Source organism: Podarcis tiliguerta (genome assembly GCF_965153285.1).
Source record: "Podarcis tiliguerta genome assembly, chromosome: 1".
In the NCBI taxonomy this organism is placed as follows: domain Eukaryota; kingdom Metazoa; phylum Chordata; class Lepidosauria; order Squamata; family Lacertidae; genus Podarcis; species Podarcis tiliguerta.
In genome coordinates this window covers 45,272,938-45,294,323 of record NC_139534.1, presented here as the reverse complement: position 1 = coordinate 45,294,323, position 21,386 = coordinate 45,272,938, and the positions used below count along the sequence as shown (strand labels likewise).

The 21,386-nt window shown below is 41.8% G+C and overlaps 2 protein-coding genes across 11 annotated transcripts in view; one reads left to right on the top strand and one right to left on the bottom strand.

Annotated features, from left to right (window-relative positions):
• Positions 1-854, bottom strand: part of MYLK (myosin light chain kinase) — a 191,623-nt gene extending 190,769 nt beyond the window's left edge. For 2 of the 8 annotated variants that reach the window (XM_083404944.1, XM_083404931.1), the window contains exon 1: positions 336-813. The gene's annotated coding sequence lies outside the window, so the exon portion shown is untranslated. Of the gene's footprint in view, positions 1-335 lie in introns of all 8 variants that reach the window. The other 6 variants (XM_083404929.1, XM_083404941.1, XM_083404930.1 and 3 more) reach the window with 4 other exon arrangements.
• On the top strand, positions 29-18,570 carry LOC310664456 (tetraspanin-6-like). Of its 3 annotated transcripts, none has more exons than XM_083413666.1 (7): positions 29-266; positions 10,119-10,307; positions 11,928-12,002; positions 13,913-14,008; positions 14,549-14,698; positions 17,934-18,017; positions 18,382-18,570. In XM_083413666.1, the coding sequence occupies exons 2-7, from the start codon at positions 10,137-10,139 to the stop codon at positions 18,448-18,450; spliced, it is 645 nt and encodes a 214-aa protein (XP_083269792.1). In that variant the 5' UTR covers positions 29-266; positions 10,119-10,136; the 3' UTR covers positions 18,451-18,570. The 3 variants fall into 3 exon arrangements, with proteins under 3 accessions (XP_083269792.1, XP_083269791.1, XP_083269790.1); XM_083413665.1 differs by lacking the exon at positions 29-266 and adding an exon at positions 873-959; XM_083413664.1 differs by lacking the exon at positions 29-266 and adding an exon at positions 8,463-8,909.
• The last annotated feature ends 2,816 nt before the right edge of the window (positions 18,571-21,386 follow it).

Sequence of the window (21,386 nt, the reverse complement as noted above, 5' to 3'; positions counted from 1 at the left end):
GTTTCATACAGATTTACAGGGGGTGCGGCTGGAGGAAACTCCCCCTGTGGTAAACGGGATTTGCTCCCACGGCAGATCTACAGCTTTAGGATTACAAAGGATTGGTTAGGAAGGACTGCAGCCTCAGTTACTAAGCAAACGCACTGAGGGAGGATGGCTAAAAAACCAAAGCCCACGTTTCAACGTGGAAAGAGGCGCATCATATTCACTACCGCTCTCTAGCCATTATTATGGTTAAATCTCTCTTCGCCTGCATTTAGCCTAAGGTGACCAGAATCGGGGGAAAGAGACCCGCATCATCGGAGGCAATGGAGAAGAGGGAGGGAGAGACTCACCGCGATCGCTTTGGTTGCTGCCGCCGCCAGTCAAGTTAGAAACTCCCGCCGGATCTCAGTCCCCCGCGCTCTCGCTCCGTCCCCGCTTGCTCAGTTTCTTAGCGACACAGTCCAGACGGCTCCCTTTTAACTCCCCAAGGCTGCCCCTTTCGAAAACGTGGGCTGTTTAATGCCTGGGGAGCCTTATTAGGAAATGTTTGCAGGAGTTGGGAGCAGGCGGGACATCGGTTTTTGTGCGTGTGCATGTGGCTGAAAGCGGGGTGGGGGGCGGAGGAGGTAATCAGAGGCGGCAGCCGCAGCAGCAGCCAGCAGCCCTTCTGCAATGACTGCTCGCAGTTTTGACAACAAGCGTTGGTGACCTGCAGCCAGTGGGAGGGGGAGACGAGGCGGGGATGCGATGCGATAGGAAAGGCTGGAGGTGCAGAGTGGAGAGCAGACCGGCGCGGCGTGAGAGAGACACAGAAGATCACACCGCTAACAACTAGTGATCCATAGCGCAGGCAGCGTCGCCTCAGACCTGAAAGAAACCCGAGGGGCGTGCGCACCAGACTCCGTTGTCGTTGTCACAGGTGGAATCCCCTCAAAAAATAAAAAGACCGAAGAAGCGTCCTTCGCATTATTTGAGTAGATGACTATTGTCAACGCAAGAAAGGAGTCATTACAAAAATAATAAAAAGTGCATCTTTTCTAACTATAGCTGAGCCAAGATTTCTCATTTTTTTCCTGATAAAGTTTCCTGCATTTTTTTCTTTTTCTCATTAACTTCGAAAAAGGCCACTTTGATGAATTTTCTCTGAATTTTCTCCACTCCATTTTTGTTTATTTGTTTGTTATTTATGAGTGGTAACCACCATTTTCTAAATAAAAAAAAGCTAGAGAACAACAGTGGTTAGGCAATTTGGACACTGCAAAATGGTGGCTAGGCTACCAATACAAGTTGCCGCTTCCGCCACTTGCAGCAGCAGAAACAAAAAGATAAATCACCCTAAGGTTAAGTAAGAAGGAGCTGTACTATTGCCTTTGCGGGAGTGGGGGGTGAGCCCCACCCCAAGGAAAATGTAGGATAACTCATCCACCCCCAGTAATTTGGCAAAATGCTCCTCTCTTACTAAAAATAATCAGATCTGGCAAAGCATCAACCAGTTCATAGAATCGTAGAATTGTAGAGTTGGAAGGGATCACAGGGGTCACTTAGTCCAACCCCCTCCAATGTAGAATCACAACTAGATCATGCATGGCAGATGGCCATCCAACTTCTGCTTAAAAGCTTCCAATAAATTAAGCGGAACACCATTATCATAGAACTGATACGCACAATGTAGTTCCCAGTCCCTCCACCCCCATCCCCATCATACCTACAATTCCTATTATAAAAAGTGGGCGGAAAACCAGGGAAATAAAAGGTGATTAAGCTGGTTCCAACACTTCTGCTTTTGCCTTCCAGGAGTTAAACATAGTTGGAGTAAATCTATTATCCACCTTTAGACTGGTTCTAAATCCTTGTTTCAAAAAAAGGAACACCAATGCTGGGAGACCATTGCTACTTCCCTTTCTATTTGAACTCAGTGTTTGGTATCATCTTCTAAAATAAAAGGAACAATATGCCTTATTTGATGGGCAAGATAATAAAGTTTTACATTAGGAAGTCCCTCCACCCCCTCTCTCAAGGGGAGATATAGCTGCTTTCCTCTTATCCTAGGATGTTTACTCATAAAAATAATATAATTGCCTGCAAGGATTGCAGTTGCTTGGACTTAATCCAAATCATAAGAGAATAATAGAAGAAAAAAGTAAGCTTAGGGAAAAATCTTGTTTTCACCGTAGGCTGGTTTCTACATATACTCACATATTCCTCTCTGTTGTCCATCCAGGCAGGCAAGAAGTTCAAGGACACATTGGCACTCAAGGAGAGTGCAAAGCAGGGCCTTTGAGGGGTGTAGCTGGGGAGAGTCCCAAGGGCCAGAGAGAGAGAGGCTTGGAGGGCCACATTTGGTCCCGGGCCCTGAGGTTCCACATTCCTGTCCCAAGGGCTCAGTCAATACAAGGTTCTTCACCACCCCAGTGTTTTCCTCCTCATATCAGTCCTCTGGCATAGGTTAGGTTGAGATACATGACTGGTCAGTTTCATAGATGAGCCTCCCTCATCCAAGTCCAGCACTGACCACAACACCATGATGATTACCAGACACTGAGAGATTACCGTACCTTGCCTACAGCTCCTACACATCTCATCATTTATCATTTGTACTGGGCATTTGGCTGATCACTATAGGTGAAAGGAAAGGAAAGAATCCCCACCTCCTTATTTTCATTACTGCAAAGTTTGCTTGAGCATGTTGTAAAAGCAGTTAGATGTGTAAACACTACAAACAGGAGATAAGCCTCTAGAAATATTCCACTCATGCTATAACTTTTGTTTGTGTACATAAGGCCAGGAGTTGAATATTTGTCCTTCGCTCTTTTAACTCATGACATCATTCACTTGTGAGCCAAGGGCAACTTTGGAAAAGAGGCTCTAGACCCAGCCATATTTGTTCCATATGGTTTTGTGGGTAAAAGGGTTTTGATGGAAGAACATGCTACTTTTATCACTAGGTACCATACGGTACTGAAAATGAACTGAATCTGAATGGTCATGTCCCTCACACACGTTAAACCAAGCTTTCTGCTAAAAGTACCAGAGCTATATTCCTTCCCTCCACCCACTTTTGTCAGGGAATTTGAACTCGGGGGCAGATGAGGCAATAAACTGAAACCACTATATTTTCTCCAGAAATGGTCCAAATAATTTGTTTGCTGGGATTTTATCTGGTGAGGTGATCGCACCTTCCTGCATTCAGATTCCATACCCAGCCACAAGGAAACCTTTGGCAGCTACCCAAGTGCCTCCCAAGGTTAGGGAGAAGTATCCTGTGCAATTGATAAGCAGATGGTAAGTCGCTTCCACAGGAGACAGTGATGTTCACCAGCTTCAATGGCTTTAAAAGAGGATCATATTTATGGAGTGTAAGGCTACCAAAGGCTACAAACCACAATGGCTGTGCTCTGCCTCCACTGTCAAAGGCAGTAATGCTTTGGAATTGCTGGAAACTGATGAGACTCCAATACTTTGGCCACCTCGTGAGAAGAGAAGACTCCCTGGAAAAGACCCTGATGCTGGGAAAGATGGAGGGCACAAGGAGAAGGGGACGACAGAGGATGAGATGGTTGGACAGTGTTCTCAAAGCTACTAACATGAATTTGACCAAACTGTGGGAGGCAGTGGAAGACAGGAGTGCCTGGCGTGCTCTGGTCCATGGGATCATGAAGAGTCGGACATGACTAAATGACTAAACAACAACAACAACAGTAGAAGGCTTCGACAGCCTAGGCTGGCTCATTGTTTGAGCCAACAAACTACCTAGACCCATACCTGGGATAGAGGTGGAAGAGTATACAGTTGGAACCACCCTAGCTGGTCAGTTAATTACATTTGGAGTTGTTTTTTAAAAATGTTTTTATTATAATTATTCAGCTCCCCTCACCCTCCAATTTCAGGGTTGTTGTGTTTGCAGAAGAAAACACACACACAGAAGTGTTTAATGGAATCTTGCTTAAAAACTAACCGCATGTATTTGAGAAAGTAGTTTCCACACAAAAAAAGTATGCTATAACAAATCTGTTAGTCCTGAAACTGCCACAGGATTCTGTTGTTTACTCATTATGGAAGTACAGTATTGAAGGCACAGGATGTGGGTCCTGGCTGTGGACCCTTAATATATTATGTTGCTCCTAACTGGTCACTTATTGTTTTGAAAGCTATAAACATTTTTCAGACAGCTGCTACAGAGGCATGTTTAGGAAGCAGAGTCCTGATGGGCTTATGCCTTGTTAAGGCACGTTCTTTGTCCTAATGGTGATACAGTGGTACCTCGGGTTAAGAACTTAATTTGCTCTGGAGGTCTGTTCTTAACTTGAAACTGTTCTTAACCTGAAGCACCACTTTAGCTAATGAGGCCTCCTGCGCCGCTGCTGCACAATTTCTGTTCTCATCCTGAAGCAAAGTTCTTAACCCAAGGTACTATTTTTGGGTTAGCGGAGTCTGTAACCTGAAGCATCTGTAACCTGAAATTTCTGTAACCCGAGGTACCACTGTACTTGCAATTTTCCAAGCTTATAGACTACAACCCCCAAGGAGAGTTTTCAAGCGGCTTCTGTATGAAACAAAAAGCAGGATAAAGTTACTGAGTGGATGTGTTTAGGGAAGCAGATGATTGAAGCTGAACTGTAAATACTGCAGTTCAGAGATGATTATCAGAAGATTAGGAACAGAGATGCCTAAAATGAGTTACAGTAAAATCAAGCAATGGATATGCGAGAATGTTAAGGAAGGTAGGAGAGGATATATTGTTTTGATATTCTCCCTCCTTACTAATACTCACGCCAGTGAGTAAACAGCAGAGCACATTCCCTTTGCAACTTATTGGAAACAAGCTGATGATTCATTAGAATCTTTTAATTAAGCAATCCAGCCTGGCTTGTCCCTGGTAAGTTTCCCCTTTATTTCCCTCTTAAAATAATAATAACACAACACAGTCTTCTTTAAAAGTTAGAACAAAGTTTTACTCACACTCAGCTCACAGCAGTAATCTGAAAGCAGGCTTTATCTTGTGGTTACAGTGAAAAGAAGTCTGAGCTACATCTCAGACTTTCTGCTTGTGGGTTCCATTGCATGTGAAGGTTCAGCCATGCACTGGCTAAGAGCCAGGAGAGCAAGAGTCCAAGAGTAAGGGGGAGATGGTTGCGTGGGCAGCCCTTTTATCTGGTCAGCTAGGGCCATGCCCATCTCCCTGATCACACACAGGACATCCTCCCTGTCTCCCTTGTCTGGAGCCACATTCCCCTATGGGTCCATTCTAGGCAACAGGAAAATGACTGCTCTAGTAATAATAACATCCCACAGGATATGGAGTGGTGTGGATGTGAGTTGAAGATGTTTATGCAGGGTCCTTTAACTACTGTTGAAAGAGCAATGTAGATTTAAGACTTCTTTGACACAGCCATCTCTCGCTCTCAGCTCTCCTCCCACCAGACCCACTCTCTGCCTGCGTAGTTTGGGGAAGGAGGAAGAAGAGACTGAATACATGAAAAAGGCGTCGAAACAGGATAGGTGACACTTTTCTCAAACAAATGATCACGTTTTTCTAGGGACGGGTGGCAACCCTGGTTACACATGACAATACCACCCAGTGTTGTTAACTTCTGTGCATATATACCCAACTAAGCACCAAGGCCGTTGCTTACTGTTCTGGTACATGTGTGAGCATTTCCATTACTAAAGGTGTTTATACCTCCGCCGATGAGCAGCCCTGTAGGATATAATGCCATACAGTGTATGGCACGTGTGACAATTTTGCACATTCTTTGCGTGTGCTGCATTGCATTGCATTCTGTTGTGTCCTGTGTGGTGCTTGTGTTGTGGGGAGTACATTATCTAATGTTTGCATGTGTTCTGTCCTATTATATTTTGTTCTGTTTGGCATATGTATTGTCTTGTGTGTTATTGAAGAATAGCTCAGCTGGTAGAGCACGAGACTCTTAATCTCAGGGTTGTGGGTTTGAGCCCTACATTGGGGAAAAGATTCCTGCATTGCTGGGGGTTGAACTAGATGACCATCATGGCCCTTTTCAACTCTACAATTCTATCTCTTATACCTGCTTAATTCTCACATTGGAGTAAACAGGATTTAGACTACGCACGTTTAGTTGGGAGAAAGCCATGGGCATAGCCATGGGGGTGGCAGGGAGGCATCTGCCCCCTCAGTCAAGTAAATAAATAAAAATACCGAACTAACTGACCAACTGCATTGCAAATAACTTGCTATGCCCATGGAGAAAGCCCAATCAAATTAAATGGGAGCTACTTCTGAATAGATCTCCATAGGAATGTGCTGGTAAGGAGCTTACTTTCACTGGCTCATGCCCTAAACTTGTATATCTCTTCTATTTTTTTAGACTCAAAATGTTTCTTTTTGTCATGTGTCATGCTGGAGCACACCTGCAATTTGGCCTCACAAAATCTGAAGACATTTCAGAACTACAGAGGAGAGCCTCTTCCTCTAGCTTACTAGCAGTAAAAAGGTTCTGAAATGGCACTGCATGTACAACCTTTTGTTTATTATGGAAACACTTTAATCGCAAATGAAGTCAATTATCTAAGCAGCTGGAGTTGAAAATGTGAACAATGGAATAGTGACATTCCTGGATTTGCATGTAAAATGCTTGACTGGTAATGAAGAGATCAACTGCAATCAGGGTCAAAGAATATTATTCTAGGCATTCTACATTTAATCCACTAAAAGCAAAGAAACCTGGAATACTCAGATCTCTCAGGAACAATTCACACATTGCTTACATTTAAAGTGCTTAAGACCCCTTTATGTTAAGATTCACTTATATGAAATGCATTTAATTAAAAATGTTTAGAATCCATCTTATATAATTATCCTTCAGAATCTACTGAGCTGCCTTGCTGAACCGTATAAAAACAAAGCTATTTCAAACAAAATGAAACAGCAGCAGTAAAAGAGCACAGCATTCCCAGATAAGGAATAAGGACGGCTAGTTGTATTCTGAACCTAAGGCCCTCTCAGTTTGCAGAGCCTTAGCCTGTCAACCCAAGCATGAATCAAGTGAATATTTCCTGGAAAGATAGACCTGGAGAGGGGAGAGATTCATTCTGTTAAAACTCCAGCAATATTTTCAGAAACCTAGCAAGGGAGCCAGAGGTTACAAACAGGAGTAGTCCATGTTGTGAACTACAACTCCCATCATCCCTGATTATTGGCCATACTGGGTAAGGCTGATGGGAGTTGCAGTTCAATGATATCTGTAATGTTGACTACGGTACAACCTCCCAAAAATATTCTTTAGACTCTCATGCCTAGAGTGCTGGACGGTGTGTGTGTGGGGGGGTGCTAGCTTGCTGGGAATGCCTAACTTTCTAATGCCTGCAAGCCACAAAAATGCTGAACTTCAACACTTGCACTGGCTGGAGCTCTGTAGGCTTAAATAATAATAATAACATCCCCATAGACTTTCTCCTGCCAAGAGCAGGACTGCCAGGTTCTGCGTTTGGCCATTATTATTGCTTTGTTCATATACATAAAAGCCGAGACATGGTCTGGGACACAGTGGTAAAATGCTGGGGGCTGGTTCATACTTGGGGGGGGGGAGTGAAAAACAGACTGTTAATATTAATGTACACTGGCAAGAAAGTTCTAGTAATTTTTCCATGCAGGTGCAGACATGGCTGTTCTTGCACCCAGCTTTGATTCCACGCCAATACAAGCTGTTGTTTGCTGGCAAAGGAGGGTTGCTAAACGGAGATACTTTTGAGTCCTGAGATTTTAATTTTTAAAAAAAGCAAAGCACAGACTCAAGAATCCCCCCTCTGGTCAAGCTAGTTAAAAAAATAGTCAATACTGAATCTGCAATTGCAGTTGCAGATAACAACACTAATTAGCATCACCTTTCACCAACAATATCTAATAAGTTAGTTTCATTTATTTAAGACAAGTCAATGATGAGAAAAAATGTTTGAGTTCTGGCTTTAATGGTCTGTTGGTGCATCTATTGCAGAGCAAGTCACAATTAGGTGTTCTTGTCTATGAAAAGCTTTGAGAATACTACTAATGACTGGTTGGACCTGGACTGCATGGTCTCCTTGCAATGGCATATGGAAGCAAAGCTTGTTTTCTAAGCATTTCACCACAACCATGAGAACTAGACCTTTTATTCTATTAAAAAAAATTCCTGAACTTTTCAGTATTTCAGATTCTGCAACAGCTTCCGTGATAAAGCCCAGATGCTTTCAGAATAACAGCCATTAAAATATTAGGGTTTGATGATAGCTTCCTTCCTATATTTATTCTGCAGTGTATCACCATTCAGATTGAAAAATCCACAATAGGACAATATTTTTCTTAGGACCAGAGAAAGTAGTGAACAAATTTTCTGATACTTCAGACCTCTTTAAAGCTTTTCAATTATTTTGTAAGTTGAATTTCTCTGAAGAGCCAACACAACTCCCTTTACTTTTTGTCATCCAGATTGCTTTTTTATTTTGTTTTTTGTACACAGCTAATGACTATGCACAAGTGTCTTACTTCATTTATTTATGGATGTTGGTATTGATAATTAGAAGGCATGAGGAGTGATCTCTATCCCTACATAGTGACTGGTAATTCAACATATAGAAGTCTGGAACAAGTTGTTTCAGGAGCAATGCATTATGTGACCACAGCTGATTTAGTTTGCTTTACCACACCACTCCAGAATGAGTGATTTAGGACTTTTAACAAACCTGTTCCTCTCTATAAAGCACTTGACATTTTCCATTAAAAGGATAATTAACTTGAAATTGGTGACAAGTGCTACAATTGAATCCACATTAGAGTTAGTATATCTATCATCACTACTGGTTATTCAGGAGGTGTAAGACAGAAGTTAGTAAGCAAGATGAATGAAAAAGGGATTAGTAATTTTGAAAGATTTGTTAAAATTTGTTTTTGGCTGGCTATCTTCTTTTATTGGGTAAGTTACTTTTAGTGGCATATTTAGGTTTTGTGTTGAAATGTAGTGATTTGAGTAGAAGCTGTATAATCTATTACATAGCTTTTTTGTTGTTGAGTGAAACATTCTTTGTGCTTACAAATTGAATTGTGTTTGTGTGCAATCAGCTTCTGGTTTTGTTTTAGTTGTTCTACTGCTGTGCTTTCCAATAATTGTATAGATTTGTAACTGCTATAGGTTAGAAGTCTTAAGATGTCACTGTAAGGTTTCTGTGTAAAAAGTACTCTAGATAATTCTCTAGCAACCTTTCAAGTTGCACAGTGTTAATGAACATAGCCTCTTTTAACAAGTTAAAATAGTTCTATTAAAATCTGCTTGGTCATCCAGTGTTGTTTAACAAAAATTATACACTCCCAGTTTTTGAGAAAATAAGGCTGTAATCCTAACCCCAATGAGTAAAACCCATTGTGTTCAATAGGATTGGGTTCTTAGTAGGCATCATTCTTCTTCTTTTTATTTTTATTATATTTATGGCATTTATATCCCACCATTTTTCAAGGAGTTCAAAGTAGCATACGTGGCTCTTCCCCAACTCATTTAATCCTCATAACAACCCTGTGAGGTAGGTTAGTCTGAGAGGCGGTGACTAGACTAAGATCACCCAGTGAGCTTCATGGCAAACTGGAGATTTGAACCCTGGTCTCCAAGGTCCTAGTCCAACATTTTAACCACACTGGCTCCCCTTGTATTGAGACATAATGAGAAAGTCAGACTTTCCTATTGGCCTCCTTCCTAAAAAGAAGTGTTTATGCAACACAAAACTGAAGAAAAAGGATGAATACAAAACTGATTGTATTTCTGTTGAGATAAAGAGGTGGTATGGGTGAAACGGAAAGGCAGTACAAGTCCAGGCCCTCCATGATGCAACTTAGAACTGGTAAAAAAAACAAAGCCTGAAAGAGTACTGTACTGATATAAATTAGATTTTATATTCTACATAGGAACAGCCAGCCCATGCAGGATGATACACCAAGGCTTGATCATTTGCAATCAGATTTACAATGGGGAAATTAAAGCAGTCCTTAGTGCAGAGACTAGGGGCCAATTTAACAAGTTACACAATGCTTGTTTGTCATTTTTTAAATTATTATTATAAATTGTGTGACTAATATGCATGTTTCCTCAAGAGTAAGCTTTCACAGCTTCTTTTATTGACTCTTAACATTCTAGGTCTCTGGAGTTGTGTTAATGTGCATTGGAGTATCTGTTCAGGTGAAGCTCCGTGATATCTATGTAGTGATAAATGATGCTGTTTCAGAAGTCCCTGTGATCATAACAGTTATTGGCACACTTGTCGTCCTTTCGTCAGCCTTTGGGAAAGTTGCTCTACTAAACCACAGTCCTAACTTGATCAAATTGGTAAGTAATGATACCCAGATTTCTAAGTCAGATCCAAAGGATGAGTAGGCCTTTAAATTTAGCTGAATTTTAACCTCTACCCTTCTGAAAGCACAGAGGAGAGCTGGGTCAAGAGATGCCATACTGTAATTGATTTTTTTTTTTTTTTTAAAGTTGCAGTGCTTTCTTATCTGGGTTGTGTAATTCAATGGGGAGGTGTGCTTAGGTCTCTCACCCATTCTTTTAATTCCTTGTAATACCCACAGGAAGAACTATGCTAGGCAACCGTCCTGACAACTACAAATAATAAATGTATTGTTGCCTAAGCATAAGAAATAGGCAAGAAATAAACTAGTAATATTGCACAATTGATTTCCCCACCCTCACTCAAAACAGATTAGGTTCAGAGCAAACGGTATAATGACCCGTCTTTAGAGCAAGTAAAAACCTTCTGAAGACCATAGGCCATGTACAGTGGAACCTCGGGTTAAGTACTTAATTCGTTCCGGAGGTCCGTTCTTAACCTGAAACTGTTCTTAACCTGAAGCACCACTTTAGCTAATGGGGCCTCCTGCTGCTGCTGCGCTGCCGGAGCACGATTTCTGTTCTCATCCTGAAACAAAGTTCTTAACCTGAAGCACTATTTCTGGGTTAGCGGAGGCTGTAACCTGAAGCATATGTAACTTGAAGCGTATGTATCCCGAGGTACCATTGTACACATTAGCCATTATTCTGCCTCTATTGTATTCCCATTCCTGGCTTGCGTGTACACACCACATTACCCACAATGCAGAGCTATCCTATGGTTTATTGAGGAAAAACTGCTGTTTGATGTGATTTCCCTCAAACCAGCTTCAATCCAAAAGGCAAATTAAACCACATTCCATTCGCAGACAAGCTGAGGTGTGTAACTTTGAGACATCCATTGCAAAATCACAGATGGCAGGGTGTGTGCGGATGACAACTTCATGAATGGGAATTGGAGGGGGTACCAAACAGGTATCCCTGCCACCTCTCTGGTGTACTTAGCAATGTGCAAATGCATTGTGTTTTAAGCCGCTAATGTGTACATATCTTATATGAAGGAGTTTTTGAGTATACTTTGTGATAAGTAAAAAAATCCTCCCTATGTAGGTAACTGTTCTTCATCTCAAACCCTGCTCTCTTGTTCAACTGGGAAAACTACTCCATCCGAGTGTGTGCCTGTTGGCTTTTAATACTGAACACATGCCCCAAAATATGTTGTTTTAGAAGTGAACATATAAACAGTGGTATACACTTTAACCACAGCAGGTTAATTTACCATGTATGGACCTGAAGGCTGAACTTGGATATGATCAGCCATTTGATTTTGACTATTCCTAAGTGTGACTTCATCTCTTAATCTATATTGGTGCCAGTGATAATGGACAAAATGTTGAATTTGGCTCTGTAGGCATCATACAATCAACTTGGCATCTCAGATAAATTAAAATTAGACTAGGGGATGTGGGAGACCTGGGCAGATAAATAAGAAAAAAATGAGGGCACCAATGCAATTTTCTGCAAGTATTTTTTTAAAAACCACTTAGCACAATCCTGATGTTTGTTGTTGTTGTTAAGAAAATGACCTTTAAGCTGAAAGCAACTCTTCGTTTCTAGTTCATAGGCATATTGTTGGCACTGTTGGTACTTGAAATCACAGCTGGTGCTGCCGCCTACACTTACAGACATAAGGTAAGTTTTGTGCCAAAAGAAGGCACCACCTTAAATAGTTTTTTGGTGATGTTGGAAAGATGTAGAACTAGAGTCTTACCTAAAGTCAATATTCTCAAAGAGAAGTGGGCAATTGCAGTAAGTGGGATGGGCACATATTTTATTATTTTGAACTGATGCATAATACTCCTGTGCTTACCACCTTCCACAGCAAGGAGGTATTTCTTTCCTTCTCTGTCCCCCTCCAATAAAACAAAAACTTTTTAAAATAAATGTTCCCAATCCAATAGCTTGTGCTTGCAGCCTCGGCTCTGTATACCTGAAGGAGTGTCTCCACCCCCAGCTGTCAACCTAGACACTGAGGTCCACCTCCGAGGGCCTTCTGGCAGTTCCTTCACTTTGAAAAGTGAGGTTACAGGGAACCAGGCAGAGGGCCTTCTCAGTAGTGGTGCCCTCCCATCAGGTGTCAAGGAGATAAGTAGCTATACAACCTTTAGAAGACATCTGGAGGCAGCCCTATATAGGGAAGTTTTTGATGTTTAATGTTTTATTAAGTTTTTGTATTTGCTGGAAGCCGCCGAAAGGAGCAACCCAGTCAGATGGGTGAGGTACAAATAATAAAATTATTATTATTATTATTTTATTACTGCTGAATTGTCCCCTTAGTCACATCGCCTACCTGCCCATGTGTCTTACTTTTGGGCAGCAGGTTTAGAAGACTACTCCAGCCTGAATTTGCCAATATGTGATTGAATCCCACCTGCAAAATAGCCTGAAAACCAGCCGTGGTCTACTAATTCATGTAACTGGAACAGGCCTTTTGGTCAAAACTGGTGTGGAATGAAGAGATCTTCCCAGTCCTGAAGCCCATGTTCTCAGTCTGAAGCACATACTATTTGCTTCAGTGGATAGAAGTAGGATTGAATCTGGTGGGGCAAGTCTTCCCTGGTTATCCTCTGTACATGTTGGTCTCTACCTACAGGACGCCTTCAGGTTATTCCTCTAATTTAAGAGGGTGGTTCTTTTATATTTGCTTTATAAATGCTTCATAACACATCATTCCATTTTTAATTAAACCTTCAGTATTGAATTGAGTTTTTCTTGGGATATTTAACTGTGTGTGAGCTTTTAACTGCCTACAATGTGTTCAATAAATATAGAATAGAAAGGCTGAGGGAGAAAGTATGAAAATAATTTGTCTTGGCTACATTTCCCAATTGGTAAGGAGGACAGACCTCAGAAAGCAAATGAGTTAAACCAGAAGCCTTGCAAGAAACATTAGTGCCAGTCATGTCTTCATAGGGTTTGCCACTAAACTGAAACACCAGAGAAAATACGGAAACACTTCTGCACAATGTTAGACTATACCACAGATGGTCCCCATTTTTTCTCCAGAGCTAGTGTAAGAAGTGCTTCCTTAACCAAAATATGTAAATGGATTTCCATTCCTGCTTCTGCCTTGAGTGAGACCCTATGTGTTGCAAGTTGATGTACAAAAGGGGTGTTAGCTTGGAAGCAGTAAAGTAATATGCAGTCTAGTAATTATGCTTGGAACCTTGTAACTTGTTAATGATCCACCTGCTGAATGTGCAAGTGTCTCTCAGATGTTTGAATTCCCCTTTCTCTTCATTACCTGCCACACAGAAAAGATAATATTGTGTAGTCCCAATTTAAGTGATTATTTTAGATGGATCCTTCGAGCGTACAAAATGCTGTTCTTGCCTAAACTTTCATGGCCAGAATTGTGGGAGCCAAGCTAAGTGGAGGGAAAGGGCCCACTCAGTAAGAGTCCAATTGATTGATTAAGACACAACTTCCACTTGTGTGCTTGAAGTCCTTTCATAAAAAGAAATGGTTCTCCTTAGCTCTACCCCCCCTCCATGCAAATTATTTTCTCCTGCCTTTGGAAAACCCTGTGTGTGTTAATGCAGTTGCACCAGACTTTGTTGAGCGATACCTTGAAGACACTGGAGAAATATAATGAAGAAGTGGAGATCACCAAAGGTGTGGACTCTTTGCAGACAGAGGTAAGCAAACTTTCTTTTCAATTATAAAGAGCAGAGAACTAATGGTGAAGCCCAGTATTCTGGTAACATTTAAGAAGCTCAAGTGGGAATAACATATTTTTTCAGTCTTTCTATGCTGCCATCTAAAGGCTATCGGATTAGACCAGAAAACCCACTGGTTCTGGAAAGAAAAGGGAAGAATCCCTCTAAGTCAAGGAGGCACAACTTTGAAGATGGCATGATAGAATGATTGCTTTTTGAGATTTTCTGTCCCACCATTTTCTCTGGTTGAAAAAGACTTTGTAGGGCTTAAAATAAAACCCTTGCAAAACCTGTCTTGCTAGAGTTGGCAATGGGAATAAAAGAAATTAGTATTCACCCTATGGCTGTGACAAATTGTCATAGCGCCTTCAGATTACCTGTTTAGCAGAAGAGCATATTAGTATAAGTAGAATCTTTCTTCATACTTTTTGTTGTTGTTAAGAAGAGTTGTTAGGCTTTCATCAACAACCACACTGTTCCACTGCTTACCAACCTAAATTCCTTTCCCTTCCACTCTAGTTCCAATGCTGTGGTGCAGAGAACTATACCGATTGGCTCAACACAACATTTGGATCTCTCTCTTCATCTGTCCCAATAAGCTGTTGCAGAGTACCTGTGGAAAACTGCATCACAGATCTAAGCAAAGACACAGCAGGCATTAACCAGCAGGTAAACGTCTTATTGTAAAAAACCACATCTTGCATGTCTTGTCTCTTAAGGGAAATGTGTGTTTGAAACTAGGATATCCTTCAAAGTGGGCAACCAGTTAGAGATGTGCTAGCAAATAAAATGGGCTAGAGCCAGGCGAAAACTAGAGTGCAAGTCAAGCAAACACAGATTAGTGCACATAATCATGTCTACCAAGTGGCAGTGTGCTCCGTGATGTGGGCACATTTTGCAGCCAGCATCGCAGCTTCTAGTAGCCAACCAGCAGATATATTTAAGGTGGTCCAGAGACTGCTGATTCCCATTGTGGGGGAAGGGCCCCCTAGAGCCTTTGAGGGCCTGCTGTGAATAACTGGCTGCACATTGTGAGGATCAAGTCACCCGACTTCTGAATTATCTTGACTCTGCAGCTTCAGTTGAAGCATCCAATTCTATAGTCTGTGACATGTTGTGGAACTGATTTCAGATTATGTGGCCTGATGATGTGGACATCTGTATAGGAAAGTTTTTTAAGGTTTAATGTTTTAGTAAGGTTTTTATATTTGCTCAAAGCCACCCAGAGTGGCTAGAGCAACCCAAACAAATGAGCAGGGTACCAATAATAAATTGTTGTTATTATTTGCTTGTGGCTATATGCCCAACCATGTGTCCTCTTGACCCCCCAACCCCTGGCTATAAGGCATAGTTGAGAGTAACATTGGGAGTGTGTTTTTTATCCCCCTTGGAGTTCTGCTACAGAGGAGTACAGGGCACTATTTTATTCCCAGTGCTATAACAATCTATATGGAGCTGTTGAGAGCGAAATTAGGTGATTTGGGGCAAGATGCCATCAGTATGCTGATGTCACTCATCTCTGTCTCCATAAAATCTGAACTGGGAGAGGCCTGGTGAGCCCCAGACTGGTGCCTAGATGTAGTGGTGGACCAGATAAGGGAAAATAAACTCTATCTTAGCAAGATAGAGGTGCTCTGAGTGAGTGGTTCCCACCTCTGAGAAATTGGCCAATTTCCATCTCTAGGTACTCCCTCTGAAGGAGCAGACTTGCATTCTGGGGGTGATTTTGGAGTCAGCTGTGTGTCTGGAGGCCTAGGTAGGAGCACATTTTTTCAACTCTGTGTGGCAGCTGCAGCTGTTCCTGGACTGGTATAGCTTAACCACAAGTAGTCCAAGCACATATTAATACTGAAATACTGCAATGAACTTGATGTGTTGCTCCTGTTGTGCTTGGTCTAGAAACTACTGTTAGCACAGAATGATAAAGCACAATTACTAACGGGGGGAGACCTTATCAGCATATAACACCTGCACTGAGTTCTGCACGGGCTACTAGTTTGTTACCAGGCCAAATTTAAGGTGTCACTATTACTATATAAAACCCTTAACAGCTTGGGACCAGTTTACTTCAAGGATCGCAATATATGCCATTTCAGCCTATGGAACTTGCACTTTTACAAGTGTGATGTAATTTCCATTCAGCACTTGCAAGCAAATGATCCTTCAATGCAGCAGTATGTAATATTGTTCTAAATTGGCTGATTTTATATTTTGACATTTTGTCAATTTATTTTTAAGGTTTGCTTTCATTGGTATTTTAAAATGAGTGTTTTAGATTGCTGTTTGTAAATCACAAGCAGTGTGTACGTTTTGTTAAATGAAATGAGTAAATAGCGTGAGCATTTTACATCAATGCATCTGTGAACAGGAAGAGCTGTTGCATGTACAGAGAACACATTAAATCGCCTGTCTCTTAATGTAGCTGTCTATAATGTGTACACCCCACCACACACACCAGAGTGAGCCCAACCAAATTTGGTGTGACATCGTATTTCTCAGTGTGACCAGCACATCTTGGAATACTTAATATGCATGAAAAACATCAGGCTACCATCCTCAACCTTTAGATCTGTCCTGAGTTCTAAGTTGATGGGGAACGTTTGGAATTCCAACACTTTGGTTTGGTGTTCAGATACGAGAAGGCAAAACTCATTGTACTGTTATGAATGGGAAAAGAGACCAATCCTATTTTCATAAATAGCAGGATGTTCAGTGGTGTACCCCTGCACAAGGTTTGTCTCCTTGTGATGAGAGAGTACGCACTAGGGACTTCCGTTGTATTCCTGTAACATTAATGCAAGCATAGTGCACTGAAGCTAGCAGCACAATCACTAATCATGTAGGAGTTTCCTGAAACTCCCACTGAACTCCCAGTGATCTTACTCTGCCCAGATTCTAAATGCTGATGCTGAAGAACTTATACTCCCATCTTCCAGACAGGAAGGAGGTTGCCCATTCAGGGAAGCATGGCTCACGTAAAGGAAATATCTGCTGATAATCTCTCACCACTAGCCATTTCTGGGCTGGTTCATTTTTAAATGACTTCTTTGCTAACGCTTTCTTCGCATGCCAGATCTGAGTTTCTGTTGCAGTAACTTTTGGGTTTCACTGAGTGTTTGAAAATCACAAACTGATTTGGGACTTTGGTCCCAGCACTCTTGGTAGCAGCCTCCAGAAGTGCTCTTAAATGAAGGACCAGGTTGGGAATGTGGCATGGCTGGGCTCTCCAGATAAAAACTTCTAAAAGACAATGATCTACATTGTTTTAGACTGCTTATATAGTTGTGTCTAAGCCCTGATCTGGTGCTTGATAAATGAGTCTTAATGTTGCAAAACCTCCAGACCTTCCAAGCTGGCTTGGACATTGCATTCCACCTTGATTCTTTCTCGTGAAGAGGGGGAGGCATTAATTCATTTGTAGCTAGAGGTTCTTGTTGTTTAACCCTTGGAGGCTTCCCCATTTGTTTCCCATGCAAAGAAAAGCAATGACTGCTGACTTTCCCATCTATCAACCATTTTGGGGAGGAGGGTAGAGGAGATCAGCTTTTTTGCCTCTTGTGATGGTCCCCTTACCTACTGCCTTTAGGGAAGATATGGGGATATGATTCAGCTAACACTGGCAGGAGTTGGGAGTCGAGGAATGGTGCCTGTGGATTTAATGATGGGTGTCGCTACTTTCTCTCATAATTTGACAGCAGGAATAAAAAGAACTGGAGCCTCTGTCTGAAGACACTCTCTCTCTCTCTCTCTCTCTCTCTCTCTCTCGTCTGTGTGTGTGTTTGTGTAGGAATCTTAATCACAGTGTGGAACTTAGATTTACATTTATTTAAAAAGTTCTGCCTTTGATTTTGAAGGTGCCCCTTGCAGCAATTAAAATATCAAGTTTTTCTCTTTCTTTCTCCAGGGGTGTGTTCTAAAACTGAATAATTGGGTTGAAGAGCACATTGCTATGCTTGGAGGGGTTGGGATTTTTGCTGGAGTTGCACAGGTAAGCATGAAGTGTTAAACTGAAGTGTTAGACTGGTCTATCAAGTAGATCTAGATTTAAACACTATAGATGGGTGCTATTTGATGTTGACAAATGTGAGAGCCAGGCTTTCGAAATTTAGAAATAAGGACCAGCCAGATGCATTTCGGTTTTCTAAAAATGTTTTTTTCTAATGTAAGGTGACAATCCCTATATTTCACATTGGAAGCAATGAGCCAAGTGGTTGCCCCAGTGTAGATATAAAAATACATCTAGAGCAAAATAGTTCTGATTACTGTCTAGCTATTGTGTCTTCCTTCTTTGTGTTTCAAGTACCCAAATACCCAATCCTAAATTTTCTGTATGTTCTGTGCTTTCTTTCTAGCTATTTGGGATTCCATTTTGCTATCTGCTGTTGAGAACGCTAAAAGAAAATTATGAACATATTGAATAAGTTTCAAGAAGCTGATGTGAATTCTGCAGCTGGGATTGGAAGAAAACATTTAACAGTGCTTCACTTTTGGGGGGTCCTGCTTGTTGTGTAGTGCATAAATAAAATACTCACATCACTCCAGTGTGGTAGTTCTCTAACGTTCTACCGTCCCATGGCCCATTTCCAATGGTTATACAAATTGAGACCTACTGCTCAAAAAATGGCTGCGGATGGAAGCACCATTTGTTGCATCACTTTCTCTCGATATCTGATCCCTTTTTGCAAATTACTAAAAAAGTTATTCGTGAGTTCCTTCTATGGAACTTCCTGCCACAATTCAGCTTTTCTCAGGACAGAGATAATGGCTCTGGAGATATTATGAACCCACCTCCCCATTTCAGGCAGAATTTTATGCAGAGGTGCTGCTGTTGTATAGGTCCTCACCCACTCACCCCACACATTGCCTCTTGGTGTCTTTATGCAGCTCCTATGCTTTCTTCTCCACTCTTCCCTCCATTCTTAGCATGTGCCCTCTGGACGTACCCCAAGCTACCAGTTTCTTTCATTCTTCCTTCGTGCGCCTTTTTTTTACATCTATTTCTTTCTCTCAGTAAGTTTTCCTCTCTTCTCTGCTTCTTTCCTATTTCGGTGTGTGTGTGTGTGTGTGTGTGTGTGTGTGTGCGCACATGCACCCCCCCTTACTTACCTTTCAAGGCACCCTCTTGCCCTCTTCCTTGAGAAGAGACTTCCCTTCTCTGCCTGCCAAAGTTCCCCATCTCCCAACCATCTTTACTTGGTATGTATACGCTGCTGTTGACTTCTCAGCAAAACTGCCCAATGCTTGCTTGCCCTTACGAGGTATGAACTCATTGTTAAAACCGTGTTTATGGAAGACAATCTTACTCAGCTACGAGTGATCGCCAAAGAAGAAGAAGAAGGAGGTAGCTGCTACCTTGGAGCTGGGCAGTAGAAGCTTTCTGGCTCAGCTGGAGACCAGGTGGGAAGGAAGATTTAGGTCTCTCTCTCTCTCTCTCTCTCTGTGTGTGTGTGTGTGTGTGGTCAAAAGGTTCATCAGCATCATAATCACGGGTTGCTTTCCTGTCCTCCCCCCCTCCCTGCCCAATCATCCCTACCCTCCTTCCTCCACACTTGGCCAGCCAGTCCATCCATCCAATTGTCCATTTCCCTTATATCCTCTGCTTTTCTGTCCTACCACCTTTCCTTCTAACCTACTTCCACATGTGACAATGCCGTGTGCTGGTGGGGTTCTGCTGGCAGTCAGGCGAGGGAGGAGGCAGCAGGCAGGCTGTGGCCCTGAGGCCCACTGCTAATTCCCCAGTCCAGTTTGAGCAGCACTGATCAATTTTTTTCCATGAAAGGATATATGCCCTGCTTAGAGAAGGTGTGTGTGTGTGTGTGTGTGTGTGTGTGTGTGTACAGGAGCAGCTGTACCATGTAGCTGCCTCTGGCTTGAACCTGGTCTGTTGCTTTTGGGGGCAATGGAAGACCCTGTCCCAACTGCCAGTCCAGCTGGCTCCTGCACATGGAAAGATGGCTGGTGGAAGGGCAGAGTCTTGTCTTGGCCTTATTCCCCTCAAGCAACCAAGTATCTTGAGCCACCCCTCACTGTGACGTGCTGGTAATACAGCTGTTCTCCGCAGACAACTTAACAAGGATAACCATGTTTATAATTAAAAACTTAACTATGTAAAAGTTTTCTAGCTTCAACAACAAAACTTCTATTTATAAGCTCATTCTAGTATAATGAATAACTTATATAAGTTGTTCTGAGAAATGAAGGCAGTAGCTTTCAAAGTTTCCTTTCCTCCTCCTCCTCTCTCTCTTGTCCCCTTTCAGAAATAACTATATAACTACACCTGGAAAATGATGTTAAGTCATTTTAGTACCTTGCAGTTTTTGAATTACAGCAGTCTTGGTAATGGGAACTGACAAGACATCGCCTCAGTTAGTTTGATGGCTGGGACAATGGTAATCAAATCTGAGATAATGAAAAATTGTGTGGAAATGGGAATCATAAAGATTGGGGCTAAAACGCAAGCTGTCATCTTTTGCACAGGAATAGTACAATACTGCTTTGATTTCGATTGGATTCTTAAATGTGTTGCAAGCTTTTGATTTCATCAAGCTGAATGTTCCCAAAAGGGGAAGGCTGTTTAATCTTTTCTCACCCACCACCTATTATGAACTTCTGTATGATTAAAACCTTACAGTGCTGCACTGAAAGATTTAGTCCTGATAAGCTAATATTCTGTTTCGTAAACTGGGATCTCAGTAAACCAGGCTACCTCTCTGACAGATTACTTCAGCTACACTGTGGCGTCACTATTTCAAATGTAATTAACTTCAAAATCCTTTAATGTATTTCAATATAGGCTAAATGCCATATTTTTACCCAGCAGTGGTTTAAAGCTCTTTGAGTGGTAGTTTCAATTGCTTTTCAGATGTCATTTGAATGTGTCAAGAACCTCCATGTTCATTACAAGACCTGAGCAAACATCCCCCCCCCCCAGCTGCTTTCTATATTCCGAGGGATTCTGTTCAGTTTTTGCCTGAAGGTTGCTCAGGCCTTTGTGGTGAATATATGGAGGTCAAGTATACAAACAAAGCTGCTCCCTCACTCCTCCCTCTCTATATTCAGATGTGTGAAAAGGGTGTCTGTTGATGGTGGGAACAAAGAAAGGAAAGGCTGGTGGGAACAAGGAAAAAACGAAGGCCATTGCCTCCAGTGTTGAATTGTGTGTGGAAATCCAAAGGTCATCTAGTCCAACCCCCTGCAATGCAGGAATCACAGCTTAAAGAATCCCTGATGGATGGCTATCCAATTTGTTTAAAAACCTCCAAGGAAGGAGAGTCTACCATTTTCTGAAGTACAAAATCAAGCTTCAGGTGGTGTTTAGATGAAAAACTATCAGTAAATAAAGCCCACAGAAAAACAG